Genomic DNA, 13,364 nt, shown 5'->3' on the forward strand with positions numbered 1-13,364 from the left:
GTATTAGTTAGACAAACGCATGTCATCTCTTATCTTGTTTTGTTTTTTATTCATTTGAATGGAATGCAAGTACAATGTACAGCAAAGACACGAGCACGAAGCGACGGAGAGAAGCAGTGCGGGAGGGAAACTATTAGAACCTGGTTCCGGGGTCAAGTTATGAGGGGTCAGCAGTGGCGCCCAAAGTCCAATAGTTCCCAGCACTTTGGTGGCACGTCAGCCTCGGTCAGCACTATTTTCTGTGTTGTCCACAGGAAGATGGAGGGATGGTTTCAGTTATTGTGGGCATGGCTGGAAAAGTAAAAACGGTGCTGTGTTGGTGACGCAAAGCTTTCTGCCTTGTAGGTGACGGATGGACGCCCCCCATCTTGGTTCATCAGGACCACGGCCTCACGTCTTTGCACCAAATCTACAGTATAGTAGCTACAAGGTATGCATTGTTTCATTCTCCCCATCATTCTTATGGAACACAACAGAGTTACACTACACGTGTAAATGTTTAATACCTCCGTAAACATTTGTTCGCACGTAATAAGACCACATTCATGACACTCGTTCCAAGTTTTTTGGACACCCGGGGCACTTCAGTGCTTAAAATATTGACTTTACAAAAATCAGCCAACGAGGGTGTTAAAATCAAAAGTAGAATACTGCACTTGGCGGAGAAATAGGCTAAAATGAAATAAACAGAAAGGATTAAAAAAATCTGCAGTGGGGAAAGAAATGTGTGGTTTTTTTTTTCAAACATGTTGATTGTAAAAACAAACAGGGTGGTGGGAAGCATCATCAGTGGGTATTAGGATTAACTACATTAAGTACACTGGCTAAGTCATATTTCCTCTCTTTATTTTGGTGAGCGCCTTTCATTTCCTGTCAGGAAGCTTAATTTCCTCTGTTTTGATTAGAAAGGGCTTTGTTGTTTAATTACACTGCAATCCATGAATGATCATTCTCATTCGACTTAAATCCATCCTACTCGACGTCGACGAAAGGAATTGTCATGCACACATGATTCGGAACACACATTATTCTACTTTTACTACACAAATATGCAGTTGCATTATTTAGGCCGGGGAAAGGGAGTTTTGAATGTGCAACACATTAACGCACTTAGCACAGGAAGTGTATTAGCCGGTTCAGGAAGCAAAAAGAAGGCTTAATTAGTTGAAATGTACAATCCATCATGTTGCACATTCATACATGTACATTTACACTCAAAAATATGAGACACTTATAGGAGGGGATGCATGATGACAAACTACTGCAGCGTTTGACATTATACTCACCACCAGAGGGCGCTGTTGTTCTTTTCTATTCAAGTCTACTGTCATCATCAGTCAGTGCAATTATAGAACAGGTTATCACACACATTCTACTCTACAACACCATCAAGTCATCCTTTTTTTTTCCTTTTTTTTTTGACACTGCCACCGTGGCACTTTTGGATAAAAAAAAAAATTAAAAAAAATGCATGAAATTATGTTCCAATGTAGCACAAACACACATTGTTTGTGTTGAGGAAAGTTTTTTTTTTTTTTGCAGCATCCACTCCCAAAACATTCTGCATCAAACACATGGTTTCAGTGAGGTTGAAATCAAATATAAGAAAGTGGATTTTAGAAAGGGAAGTCCCGTTTCCATTGTCAGTTGGTGATGATGAGTCCCCGTCTTGGCCGCCTCTCGTCTGGGGGAGTCACGACTACAGGCGACAAAGAAGGAGCGTTAAAGCCACACTATGTGACAATGTGTTGTCAACATTCTCCACATGGCGCTCGTAATAGGAGATGTATTAGCATTAGATAGACTTGGTGGACCAGCCAGTACGCAAGCTTATGCGTAAACAAACTTGTTTCCTCAAATAGTGGTTATTCACTCAACTGCAGAGATTCATAGACTTATTTAAAAACTGTATATTTGTGAAGATATATGGTATCTAATATATACAAAGAATAATATATCTGTGTGATCTATACAACGATATCTAATTAAAGTGTGGCGGAAAACGTAAGATAGCCTTTTACTCAACTACAGAGATTACTAAGCTTATTTGAAAAATGGATCTTTGTAAAGATATAGGTATTTGATACACAATTAAAAGTAATCACCTAAAAAAAAAAAAAGGATTAAGTCTGTTAAGAACAATTTTTCAACTGTTTTTTCTCATATAGTGGCCCATGTTTATTTACTCAACTGCAAAGGGTGGGTGGCGTCTTGACCTTTTGTATAATAATATTAGGCAGTATTGTTTAGATACTTTTATCATTTTTAGGCAAATAAATAAGGAGTCTTAGTTACAATAAGTCATACACACACACACACACACATATATGCATATATATGCATACATATATATATATATATATGTATGTATGAACATGTGCATATATTTACATATGTGCATATATATGTATGTATGTATACATATATACATGTATCATCTATATATATATAGACGTATATATATATATATATATATATATATATATATATATATATATATATATATATATATATATATATATATATATATATATATATATATATATATAAACATATGCATATATATACAAATGTATATATACGTAAATATATATATATACACATATGCATATATATACATATAAATGTATGTATGTATACATACATATATACATATGCATATATATACATATACTGTATATGTATATGTATATATATAAACATATGCATTTATATACAAATGCATATATACGTGTATATATATATATATATATATATATATATATATATATATATATATATATATATATATATATATATATATATATATATATATATATATATATATATATATATATATATATATATATATATATATACACACACACACATATGCATCTATCTATCTATCTATCTATCTATCTATCTATCTATCTATCTATCTATCTATCTATCTATATATATTAGTCGAGGTTTCAGTGGTTTAACCGTTATACAGTGCTCAATACCGGGGTAGAGCAGAATATACGTTAGGTCAGAAAAAAACACAGAGGCTATATCATCCCTACAAGACTGTTTCGCAGGTTTTCCTGCTCGTCAGGGGATTTTATATACAATAATACCTAATAAAAGTTAAGACAAATGCACAGGGAAACCTGTGAAACAGGCTTGTAGGGATGATATAGCCTCTGTGATTTTTTTCCTGACCTAACATATATATATATGTATATATATATATATATATATATATATATATAATATATATATATATATATATATATATATATATATATATATATATATATACACACACATATATATGTACAAATATATACATATGTATATATAAATATATACTGTACATGTGTATATAAATATTTATAACGGATGTATTATGTTTTTTATTGCATTCTAACTCGTAAATAAACCTAAATGAAAGTCCGCTTACAGCGGAGCCAATGGGAGGTCCTCTATTCCGACCATAAAACCCAATAAATAACCATCCAAAAACCGCCAACTCCATTTACATTTCTTGACTCAAATATTAACCAAGTATTAGTGACATTGTTATTATAAGCGCTAACGCAGACAAACCAATGCCAATGTTGACATGATCGACTGATGAGCCGCTTCCTCATTTCTTTGCTCGTCAAACTTTATTCTAGATTATACTTTATGCCTCTCACCTGGATAGTAGAAGGACGAGGATGTAATCCGACAAGATGGTACACTTTGACAGCCAATTTAGACCCGGTAATGGAGAACGAAACAAAAAGACGCTTGGCTCCACCCCCCTTTTCTTCACAAGGATTATGAGTCATTCTACATCAAAATGGGAATATATGAACATCCTAGCAGTCAGCATCCTAATGACAGCGGACATTGTACAGTAAGTGATAGTGTATTATGTTTGTTGGCTCTCATATAGTCTGCAGTGTTGTTGAAAAAAATAACTAAAAACATTGTGATGAATTGTGAATTGTGCTTAAAATGGTCAAAATACAAAAATATTAAATGTCATTATAAATGTGCCCGTTACTAGATTACATATATATTTACATAATGTATATAAAACCGTAATGGGGGTGTTTGGATGTTTTTTAAAGGCCTACTGAAACCCACTACTACCGACCACACAGTCTGATAGTTTATATATCAATGATGAAATCTTAACATTGCAACACATGCCAATACGGCCGGGTTAACTTATAAAGTGCAATTTTACATTTCCCGCGAAACTTCCAGTTGAAAACGTATGATGACGTTTGCGCGTGACGTCAATCGTTGAAACGGAAGTATTCAGACACATTGTATCACAATACAAACAGCTCTGTTTTCATCGCAAAATTCCACAGTATTCTGGACATCTGTGTTGGTGAATCTTTTGCAATTTGTTTAATGAACAATGGAGACTGCAAAGAAGAAAGCTGTAGGTGGGATCGATGTATTAGCGGCTGGCTGCAGCAACACAACCAGGAGGACTTTGAGCTGGATAGCAGACGCGCTATCCGACGCTAGCCACCGACCGCATCGATTAACGGGTGTAGTCCTTGTTTGCGCCGTCGATCGCTGGAACGCAGGTGAGCACAGGTGTTGATGAGCAGATGAGGGCTGGCGTAGGTGGAGCGCTAATGTTTTTATCATAGCTCTGAAGAGGTCCCGTAGCTAAGTTAGCTTCAATGGCGTCGTTAGCAACAGCATTGTTAAGCTTCGCCAGGCTGGAAAGCATTAACCGTGTAGTTACATGTCCATGGTTTAATAGTATTGTTGATTTTCTGTCTATCCTTCTGTCTATCTTTTGTTTCTATCTGCAGTTAAGCCCGATGCCATCACGTTAGCTCCGTAGCTAAAGTGTTTCGCCGAAGTATTGTCGTGGAGATAAAAGTCACTGTGAATGTCCATTTCGCGTTCCCGACTCTCATTTTCAAGAGGAAATAGTATCCGAGGTGGTTTAAAATACAAATCCGTGATCCACAATAGAAAAAGGAAAGAGTGTGGAATCCAATGTACCTAAGTTACGGTCGGAGCGAAAAAAATTCGTCCTGCACTGCACTCTAATCCTTCACTCTCACATTCCTCATCCACAAATCTTTCATCCTGGCTCAAATTAATGGGGTAATCGTCGCTTTCTCGGTCCGAATCGCTCTCGCTGCATTGAAAACAATGGGGAAATGTGAGGAGTCCTTCAACCTGTGACGTCACGCTACTTCCGGTACAGGCAAGGCTTTTTTTATCAGCGACCAAAAGTTGCGAACTTTATCGTCGATGTTCTCTACTAAATCATTTCAGCAAAAATATGGCAATATCGCAAAATGATCAAGTATGACACATAGAATGGATCTGCTATCCCCGTTTAAGTAAAAAAATTTAAGGGCTTTTATAGGCAAAATAGTGCAACTCCCAAAGGCTCCATTGTAAGCACAGATTTGGTCGCATTTATTTACTATTTAGATTGCATTAAAAAAAAAAATACATCTGTCGTAATGTCTTTCATATTGATTGTGAACGATGGGCAAATTCCCCCCCAAAAAAGTGCAGTTTCCCTTTAATAAGGCGCATTGCTCTCATAAATATGGATGCACACAACATTGTGAAGCGGCCATGTCAGAGTCTACTTAAACAATAATTGCAGTACTTCACAGTGAACACTTGTCTGTTAAGTACTGAAAAACCTAAGGACAGTTTCTCCTTACTTCAACTTTAAATCATGCAGTCAATGTTATATTGAGGTGAAGACGGGCACTTGTACCCCTGATGTGGGTTGCTCCTCAACGGATGATTCTGTTTCCCTGACAACTACGGCCTTGGTCACCTGCATGTCTGGATGCTGCTGCCTGGCCTCTTGGATTGCGATGGCCAGAGCCTGTCAGCACATCGTAGTAGTGGTAATGGTTGAACACAATGCCGTACATGTTGTTTGTATGAAGGTGTGCACTTCACCTGTTCCTGGTCCACATCATCATCTCCTGTGATGATGATCCTCTTCTCAATTCTGGTCTCTGAGTAGCCTCCTTTCACCGTCTGCAGTACACAGTGATAGCACACACTCAACAACACAACACGTTACACAGCATGTCAGACTGGAACAAACGACCTTTTGTCGCTGTGAACGTATTAAATCAGAAGCTTTATTTGTCTGTCCTTATTCTGTACCTTGGTGACCTGTGTGGTTGCGGAGGTAACGTTTTCATTGACGAGGATGGGCGACCCTGACGCCTCTCTTGCAAGACTGCCTATATGCACCTGTTGGAGAAGACGTATATATAATTGATCATCCAAGACTGATATATAATTACAGTATTCAGGATGCTTTATTATTGTCCATTCTTTAACATGTACAAGACACATAAGAACTGAAATTACATTTCGGCACAGTCCCACTAAGAGCAGACATACGTTACAGGGAGACAAGACAGGACCGCCAACGGATCAGCCACTGAAGGCGCTCCTTAAAAAAGGTGGGAAAAAGGTGATATTGGGAAAGGGGGGAAGAGTAAAAAATATCAGTCAAAGGCTGGACCCTCGGGAGGGGTCCAAACTGAGTCCAAGGGAAAAAAGTTGGGGCCCTACTATAAAACGCTATTCAGCCGTCCATCACCCCAAAGGGGAATCAAGCGGTGGTGAAGGCGTGGGGTGGGGGTGGGGAGTGTGTTTGTGTATATGCCCATTGTCTTTGGGTGTAGTGGTGTTGTGTCCATTGGGCCGTTCTGCATGCAATGCAAGCAAAATTTCAACTTCCAGGTGTCGTTGAGGAGGGAGGGAGGTCAAAAGCGTCCATCTTTGAGAGTCCTCGGGGGATGTTTACAGAACAGCCTGCTCCTGTTGTTGCATCAAGGCCATTCAAGGGAGTCAAATCGTAGATTAGGATTTTTGTTTTTCCGCGAGCAGATATTACAATGGCTTGTCTGTTCTATCCGTCCATGTTGGCTCTCATATCCAATTTTTCCCTTTCAGCAAGCTTCTCCATGATGTGATCCATCTTGCGATTCAGTTCAGAAATCGCCCCACACTGTGATCCCACATAGTATACCAATATATTTATATTAACAGGGCATAGCGAACACTCAAAAGAGTCAAAATTGAAAATGTTGGTCTTGTAATTGAACTAAAATCAGCATTATTAATACATCGACATGAATATTTCAGAGTTGTTCCGTGTCTGTTTAATTTTCTTACAGGATAATTAAGCAGACTCAACCACTATGTTTACATGCACTAAATTAGTGCATGGAAATTTCTCAAATAGTTAGTTTTTTTGTATTTTCACACCTACATGTGAAGTCCAAGTGACCATGCACTCTCTCTAATGTGACTATTGGTCATATGCAGTGTGCCTCCCGTACGCTGGGGGGGGGCGCTTATTTCCTTTTCCATCCATCCATTTTCTCCCGCTTGTCCCTTACGGGGTCGCGGGGGGTGCTGGAACCTATCCCAGCTGCACACGAAGGCGGCGTACACCCTGGACAAGGTCGTCCTCTCATCACAAGGCCAACACAGATAGACAGACAACATTCACACTCACATTCACACACTAGGGCCAATTTAGTGTTACCAATCAACCTATCCCCAGGTGCATGTCTTTGGAGGTGGGAGGAAGCCGGAGTACCCGGAGGAAACCACGCAGAGAACATGCAAACTCCACACAGAAAGATCCCGAGCCCAGGATCGAACCCAGGACTTTCGTATTGTGAGGCACACGTCCTAACCCCTGTCACACCGTGCTGCTTTTATTTCCTTTTAGCACGTTTGATGTATTTATTTTCCGGTTGACCTATATGACGTCACACTAAGCACCTGTGGCTTCTAACAAGTTAACAGCCTAGCTATGTTGTGATGTCCACTGTAATATTGATACAGATTAGAAATATTACGTCTCTAATGGCTATGCTGATGTTTAATAGCAGACCCCCCCCCGGTCCGTGGGACACATTTTCAAGCGTTGACCGGTCCGCAGTTACAAAAAGGTTGGGGACCACATACACTACCGTTCAAAAGTTTGGGGTCACCCAAACAATTTTGTGGAATAGCCTTAATTTCTAAGAACAAGAATAGACTGTCGAGTTTCAGATGAAAGTTCTCTTTTTCTGGCCGTTTTGAGCGTTTAATTGACTCCACAAATGTGATGCTCCAGAAACTCAATCTGCTTAAAGGAAGGTCAGTTTTGTAGCTTCTGTAACGAGCTAAACTGTTTTCAGATGTGTGAACATGATTGCACAAGGGTTTTCTAATCATCAATTAGCCTTCTGAGCCAATGAGCAAACACATTGTACCATTAGAACACTGGAGTGATAGTTTCTGGAAATGGGCCTCTATACACCTATGTAGATATTGCACCAAAAACCAGACATTTGCAGCTAGAATAGTCATTTACCACATTAGCAATGTATAGAGTGTATTTCTTTAAAGTTAAGACTAGTTTAAAGTTATCTTCATTGAAAAGTACAGTGCTTTTCCTTCAAAAACAAGGACATTTCAATGATACCCCAAACTTTTGAACGGTAGTCTATGTAGACCACAAGGAAGTGTTTACATTTAGAAAAAAATTATAATAATATGACTCATTTAATGCGCCCTATAATCCGGTGTGCCTTATTTATGAAAAAAGATCGAAAATGGACCATTCATCGGCAGTGCGCCTTATATCCGGTGCGCCCTATGGTCCGGAAAATACGGTATGTGGACGAGTATGTAGGTTTGAACCCAAGGAAGATGGAGAGATTAAAAGCGTGGTCGTGCACTTCATACTCACAGGGGAGACACTCTGTCTCGTAGAGTAAGACATGTCGCTCAGACTTGTGATACCGTGATCCTGCGATAAAAAAAACAAAAAATAAATTGTGATTTGCTTGAATGATGATAAATACAATATTTGTTCTGCATTTGACACTGATGATACACATCACCCGTCATCCTGTGTTTGGGGTCCCTACACAGTTCAGTATAAAACCCATACTAAAAAGAGTCTCATAGTATTACATGTTATGTGAAGGACATATTATTATGATTATTATTAATACAGTGGCTCTCAAACTTTTTTTCACCTGGTTCCCCGAGTACCACCATAGTGACCAACATGAAAATACAGTAGCATAGTAGGCCTAGGTATTCATTAAAAACAAGGCCGAGGTTTTAATATTTTTGGCCACTGTAACATTGCACACAGTTTGAACAGTAACACTGTGTTTGAATGTAGGAAAATAAAACACTACTTTAATCAAGTGATTCTTTGGCGTACCACTATACAGAGCCTGCGTACCACTAGGGATGCATGTACCACAGTTTGAGAATCCCTGTATTATAATAATTTGATGAATTACAATCAATGCTTTTTATGGGGGAAGAACATTTTTTATTGGGACATATACAGTACAGGCCAAAAGTTTGGAAAACACCTTCTCATTTAATGGGTTTTCTATATTTTCATGACTATTCACATTGTAGATTTTCACTGAAGGCATCAAAACTATGAATGAACACATGTGGAGTTATATACTTAACAAAAAAAGGTGAAATAACTGGAAACATGTTTCATATTGTAGTTTCTTCAAAATAGCCACCCTTTGCTCTGATTACTTTTTTGCACACTCTGGGCATTTTATCTCGATGAGCTTCAAGAGGTAGTCACCTGAAATGTTTTTCACTTCGAACGTGTGCTTGAAGCTCATGTAGAGAATGCCAAGAGTGTGCAAAGCAGTAATCAGAGCAAAGGGCGGCTATTTTGAGGAAACTAAAATACAAAACATGTTTTCAGTTATTTCACCTTTTTTTGTTAAGTACACAACTCCACATGTGTTCATTCATAGTTTTGATGCCTTCAGTGACATTCTACAATGTAAATAGTCATGAAAATAAAGAAAACGCATTGAATGAGGAGAAAGTGTGTCCAAACTTCTGGCCAGTACTGTAGATTAATTTATTGTCATTGTAAATAAGTACAACACAATGTAATTGAAAGTGCAAGGTGAAGTAAGCACAGTATATTACAATCAATAAATACTAAAACAATTCAAGTAATACTTCACAAGCAAATAGTGCCTAAAAATATGCAGTGATCGTAAAATAAGATACTTTTTTATTTAAATATATATAGTCCCTAATTTATTGCACAGGCCTTCTGTCTTTTGTACCCTAAAAAAATATTCTCATTAAAATACAACTTTATCTTTTAAATATTACAGGTTTTTCATCAAAACTAAATTTTTGTATAATTTTTAAAGTATTTTATTAAATAATACAATCTTGAATTTTTTTTGTTTGTACTTTTAAATGTATTTTGTCATATAATATCTGTTTTTACATTTACTTTGCTTTTGTAGTACGCTGCCCTCATCTGCAATAACTTCCCTGGAATACACTTGTGGACTGACCTGATCTGCGAACTCCACTATCGTTGTCGTGACCTCTGACCCATTGGGCTGGGTCTCCGTCCGAATGTCGGTTTTCTTGACGGTGGCTGAGGCCATGACATCACTGGCTTCCCGACTCAGAGGTGCGGCGCTGGGGACCCGGCAGTGTGATGGCTCCCTGTCCACTGAAGAAGACACCGGTACTGACCTCTTTGGCTTCTTAGGCACTACAGGCTTGGAGAGAAGAAAACAAGTAGACTCTTTTTAAGAATTGAGACAAAATTGACGCGTCTGACTTATTTGAAGAATATCGTAATTGCGCTGAATGATACTCTTCCATTTCAGTCCTGTGGATGGCAGTAATGAGAGAGTGCCTACTAATAGTAACAAAACATACAAACATGCCACAAAACACACTTTAAGACGTTCAATACTCTACTGCCATCTCCCATTTGCGAGTTAGCTCGCTGCTGCTAAGGTGAGACATTGAGTTATCTGCTTACTAGACTTAGTTATCCATATACTTTCTGGTGTTTGAACTTTTAAAAAAACAAATCAGTGAGCAATAACAACTATTTTCAAAATTATTAGCATAACAATGGTATCACATAAATACAAAAGGACAAAGGACAACCAAGTCTGGCCCTGCCAATAAGGTGTCCTTTATTTATTTTTCAGGAAGTTGGCAGTCCGAGCCAATGTTGTTAATGTTCTTGGTAAATGGAATAATGGACAGGCATGTATAAGGACGGCTCTCCACAGATAAGGGCTCCATTGGGTCCTTAATGGTGACATTTCAAAATGTTGCTACGTCCGCTTTTGTTTCCCATTGCTGTTATTCAGGTAGGTACTTTAGCTACTGTATATACTGTAGTTGTTGTAATTTGTAATACTGTAGATTCATTTGTAACTCAACTTAATTGAAAAAATAACTACTTTGTCCCTGGTCAGTCTTGCTCTCTGGTTATTTAGCATAGTGTGTGGTACTAAGATAAGGGTTTGGGTTCGGATCTAACCATTTTCTTACAAATAGGGATGTCCGATAATATCGGACTGCCGATATTATCGGCCGATAATGCTTTAAAATGTAATATGGGAAATTATCGATATCGGTTTCAAAATTATCTGTATCGGTTTCAAAAAAGTAAAATGTATGACTTTTTAAAACGCCGCTGTGTACACTGACGTAGGGAGAAGTACAGAGCGCCAATAAACCTTAAAGGCACTGCCTTTGCGTGCCGGCCCAGTCACATAAGATTTACGGCTTTTCACACACACAAGCGAATGCAAGGCATACTTGGTCAACAGCCATACAGGTCACACTGAGAGTAGCCGTATAAACAACTTTAACACTGTTACAAATATGCACCACACTGTGAACCCACAGCAAACAAGAATGACAAACACATTTCGGGACAAATACCCAGAACCCCTTGCAGCACTAACTCTTCCGGGACGCTACAATATACACCCCCCGCTACCCCCTACCTCAACCCCCCTCCCCCACCCCTCAAACCCCGCCCACCTCAACCTTCTAATGCTCTCTCAGGGAGAGCATGTCCCAAATTCCAAGCTACTGTTTTGAGGCATGTTAAAAAAATTATGCACTTTGTGACTTCAATAATAAATATGGCAGTGCCATGTTGGCATTCTTTTCCATGACTTGAGTTGATTTATTTTGGAAAACCTTGTTACATTGTTTAATGCATCCAGCGGGGCATCACAACAAAATTAGGCATAATAATGTGTTGATTGCACAACTGTATATATCGCTATCGGTTGATATCGGAATCGGTATTTAAGAGTTGGACAATATCGGAATATCGGATATCGGCAAAAAAGCCATTATCGGACATCTCTACTTATAATAGTGCTACAAAGCTAACATGCTAATCCAGATATATTTTCAGATATTCTGAGTTTAATGATAGTATTTTCACCCCTCCATGAAGGGAAATATGTCTCATTTCACATAAGTGTTACTTTAAAGACTATGTGTCTTACAGTATAGTTTTAGGCAGTCAAAATGACCAAATAAGCTACTTCATGCTAACATTCGCTGTACCTGCACATCAGGCCTTTTGGCTTCTGTCCGCACTTCTTCAGTCTGGATGTGCTTGGCTGGAGGACTGCTGCTCACCGCTTTGGACAAAGGATGGGCGGACACCAAAGGAGGCAGTGGTAACTCCGAGGGGCCTTGCTGCTGGAGGAAGTCAATCCCGAAGCGCAGACCCCCGTCAGGCGACAGGTCCCGCTCGCCCAGCTCTGACATCCCTCGGGAGAACTCCTCCATTCCCGTGTGCAGGTCTGTGAGGACGGTGAAGTCCACCTCGGCCTCCAGGCTGGACGTGGAGCTGACTGTGATGCTGGAACATTTGCGCTCGATGCCGAGGTGGGTTTCCTTTAGGTACGAGATGTCGTGGTCTTGGTCGTCCTCTGAGGTTGAGCCCAGGCGTCTCTCCCAAAGCTCCCGCTAAAGTAAGTCCACAACATGTCAGATACTAAATAGATGAAGAACTGAATATTCTGGAGGCCTGTTTTTGATTTAAGAAACTACCGCTCTTGCCATCCTAAAACTTAAAGGCCTACTGAAACCCACTACTACCGACCATGCAGTCTGATAGTTTGTATATCAATGATGATATGTGCATGTCACGTACGTAACTTTGGGGAAATATATGTGCTGTATGAACTTTACGGAGGTGAACGGTACTTTGGGCTGTGGGATTGAGTGTGTTGTGCGGGTGTTTGATTTGTATTGGTGGGTTATATGGACAGGAGGGGGGAGGTGTTTGTTATGCGGATTAATTTGTGGCATATTAAATATGAGCCTGGTTGTGTTGTGGCTATCCATCCATCCATCCATCCATCTTCTTCCGCTTATCCGAGGTCGGGTCGCGGGGGCAGCAGCCTAAGTAGGGAAGCCCAGACTTTCCTCTCCCCAGCCACTTCGTCCAGCTCCTCCCGGGGGATCCCGAGGCGTTCCCAGGCCAGCCGGGAGACATAGTCTTCCCAACGTGTCCTGGGTCTTCCCCGTGG

General features: G+C 39.4%; 1 protein-coding gene across 1 annotated transcript in view; it reads right to left on the reverse strand.

The window, feature by feature from the left end:
• The window catches only part of si:dkey-178k16.1 (band 4.1-like protein 1), a 95,334-nt gene continuing 81,970 nt past the window's right edge, over positions 1 to 13,364 (reverse strand). The window contains exons 17-23 of the mRNA XM_062054351.1: positions 12,391 to 12,798; positions 10,347 to 10,559; positions 8,729 to 8,788; positions 6,133 to 6,222; positions 5,920 to 6,000; positions 5,729 to 5,842; positions 1 to 1,699 (exon numbers count right to left, since the gene is read on the reverse strand). Coding sequence (XP_061910335.1) covers positions 1,694 to 1,699; positions 5,729 to 5,842; positions 5,920 to 6,000; positions 6,133 to 6,222; positions 8,729 to 8,788; positions 10,347 to 10,559; positions 12,391 to 12,798 — 972 coding nt within the window. The 3' untranslated portion in view covers positions 1 to 1,693. The remainder of the gene's footprint in view (positions 1,700 to 5,728; positions 5,843 to 5,919; positions 6,001 to 6,132; positions 6,223 to 8,728; positions 8,789 to 10,346; positions 10,560 to 12,390; positions 12,799 to 13,364) is intronic.

The sequence above is a fragment of the Entelurus aequoreus genome, linkage group LG07 (assembly GCF_033978785.1).
Source record: "Entelurus aequoreus isolate RoL-2023_Sb linkage group LG07, RoL_Eaeq_v1.1, whole genome shotgun sequence".
NCBI classification, from domain to species: domain Eukaryota; kingdom Metazoa; phylum Chordata; class Actinopteri; order Syngnathiformes; family Syngnathidae; genus Entelurus; species Entelurus aequoreus.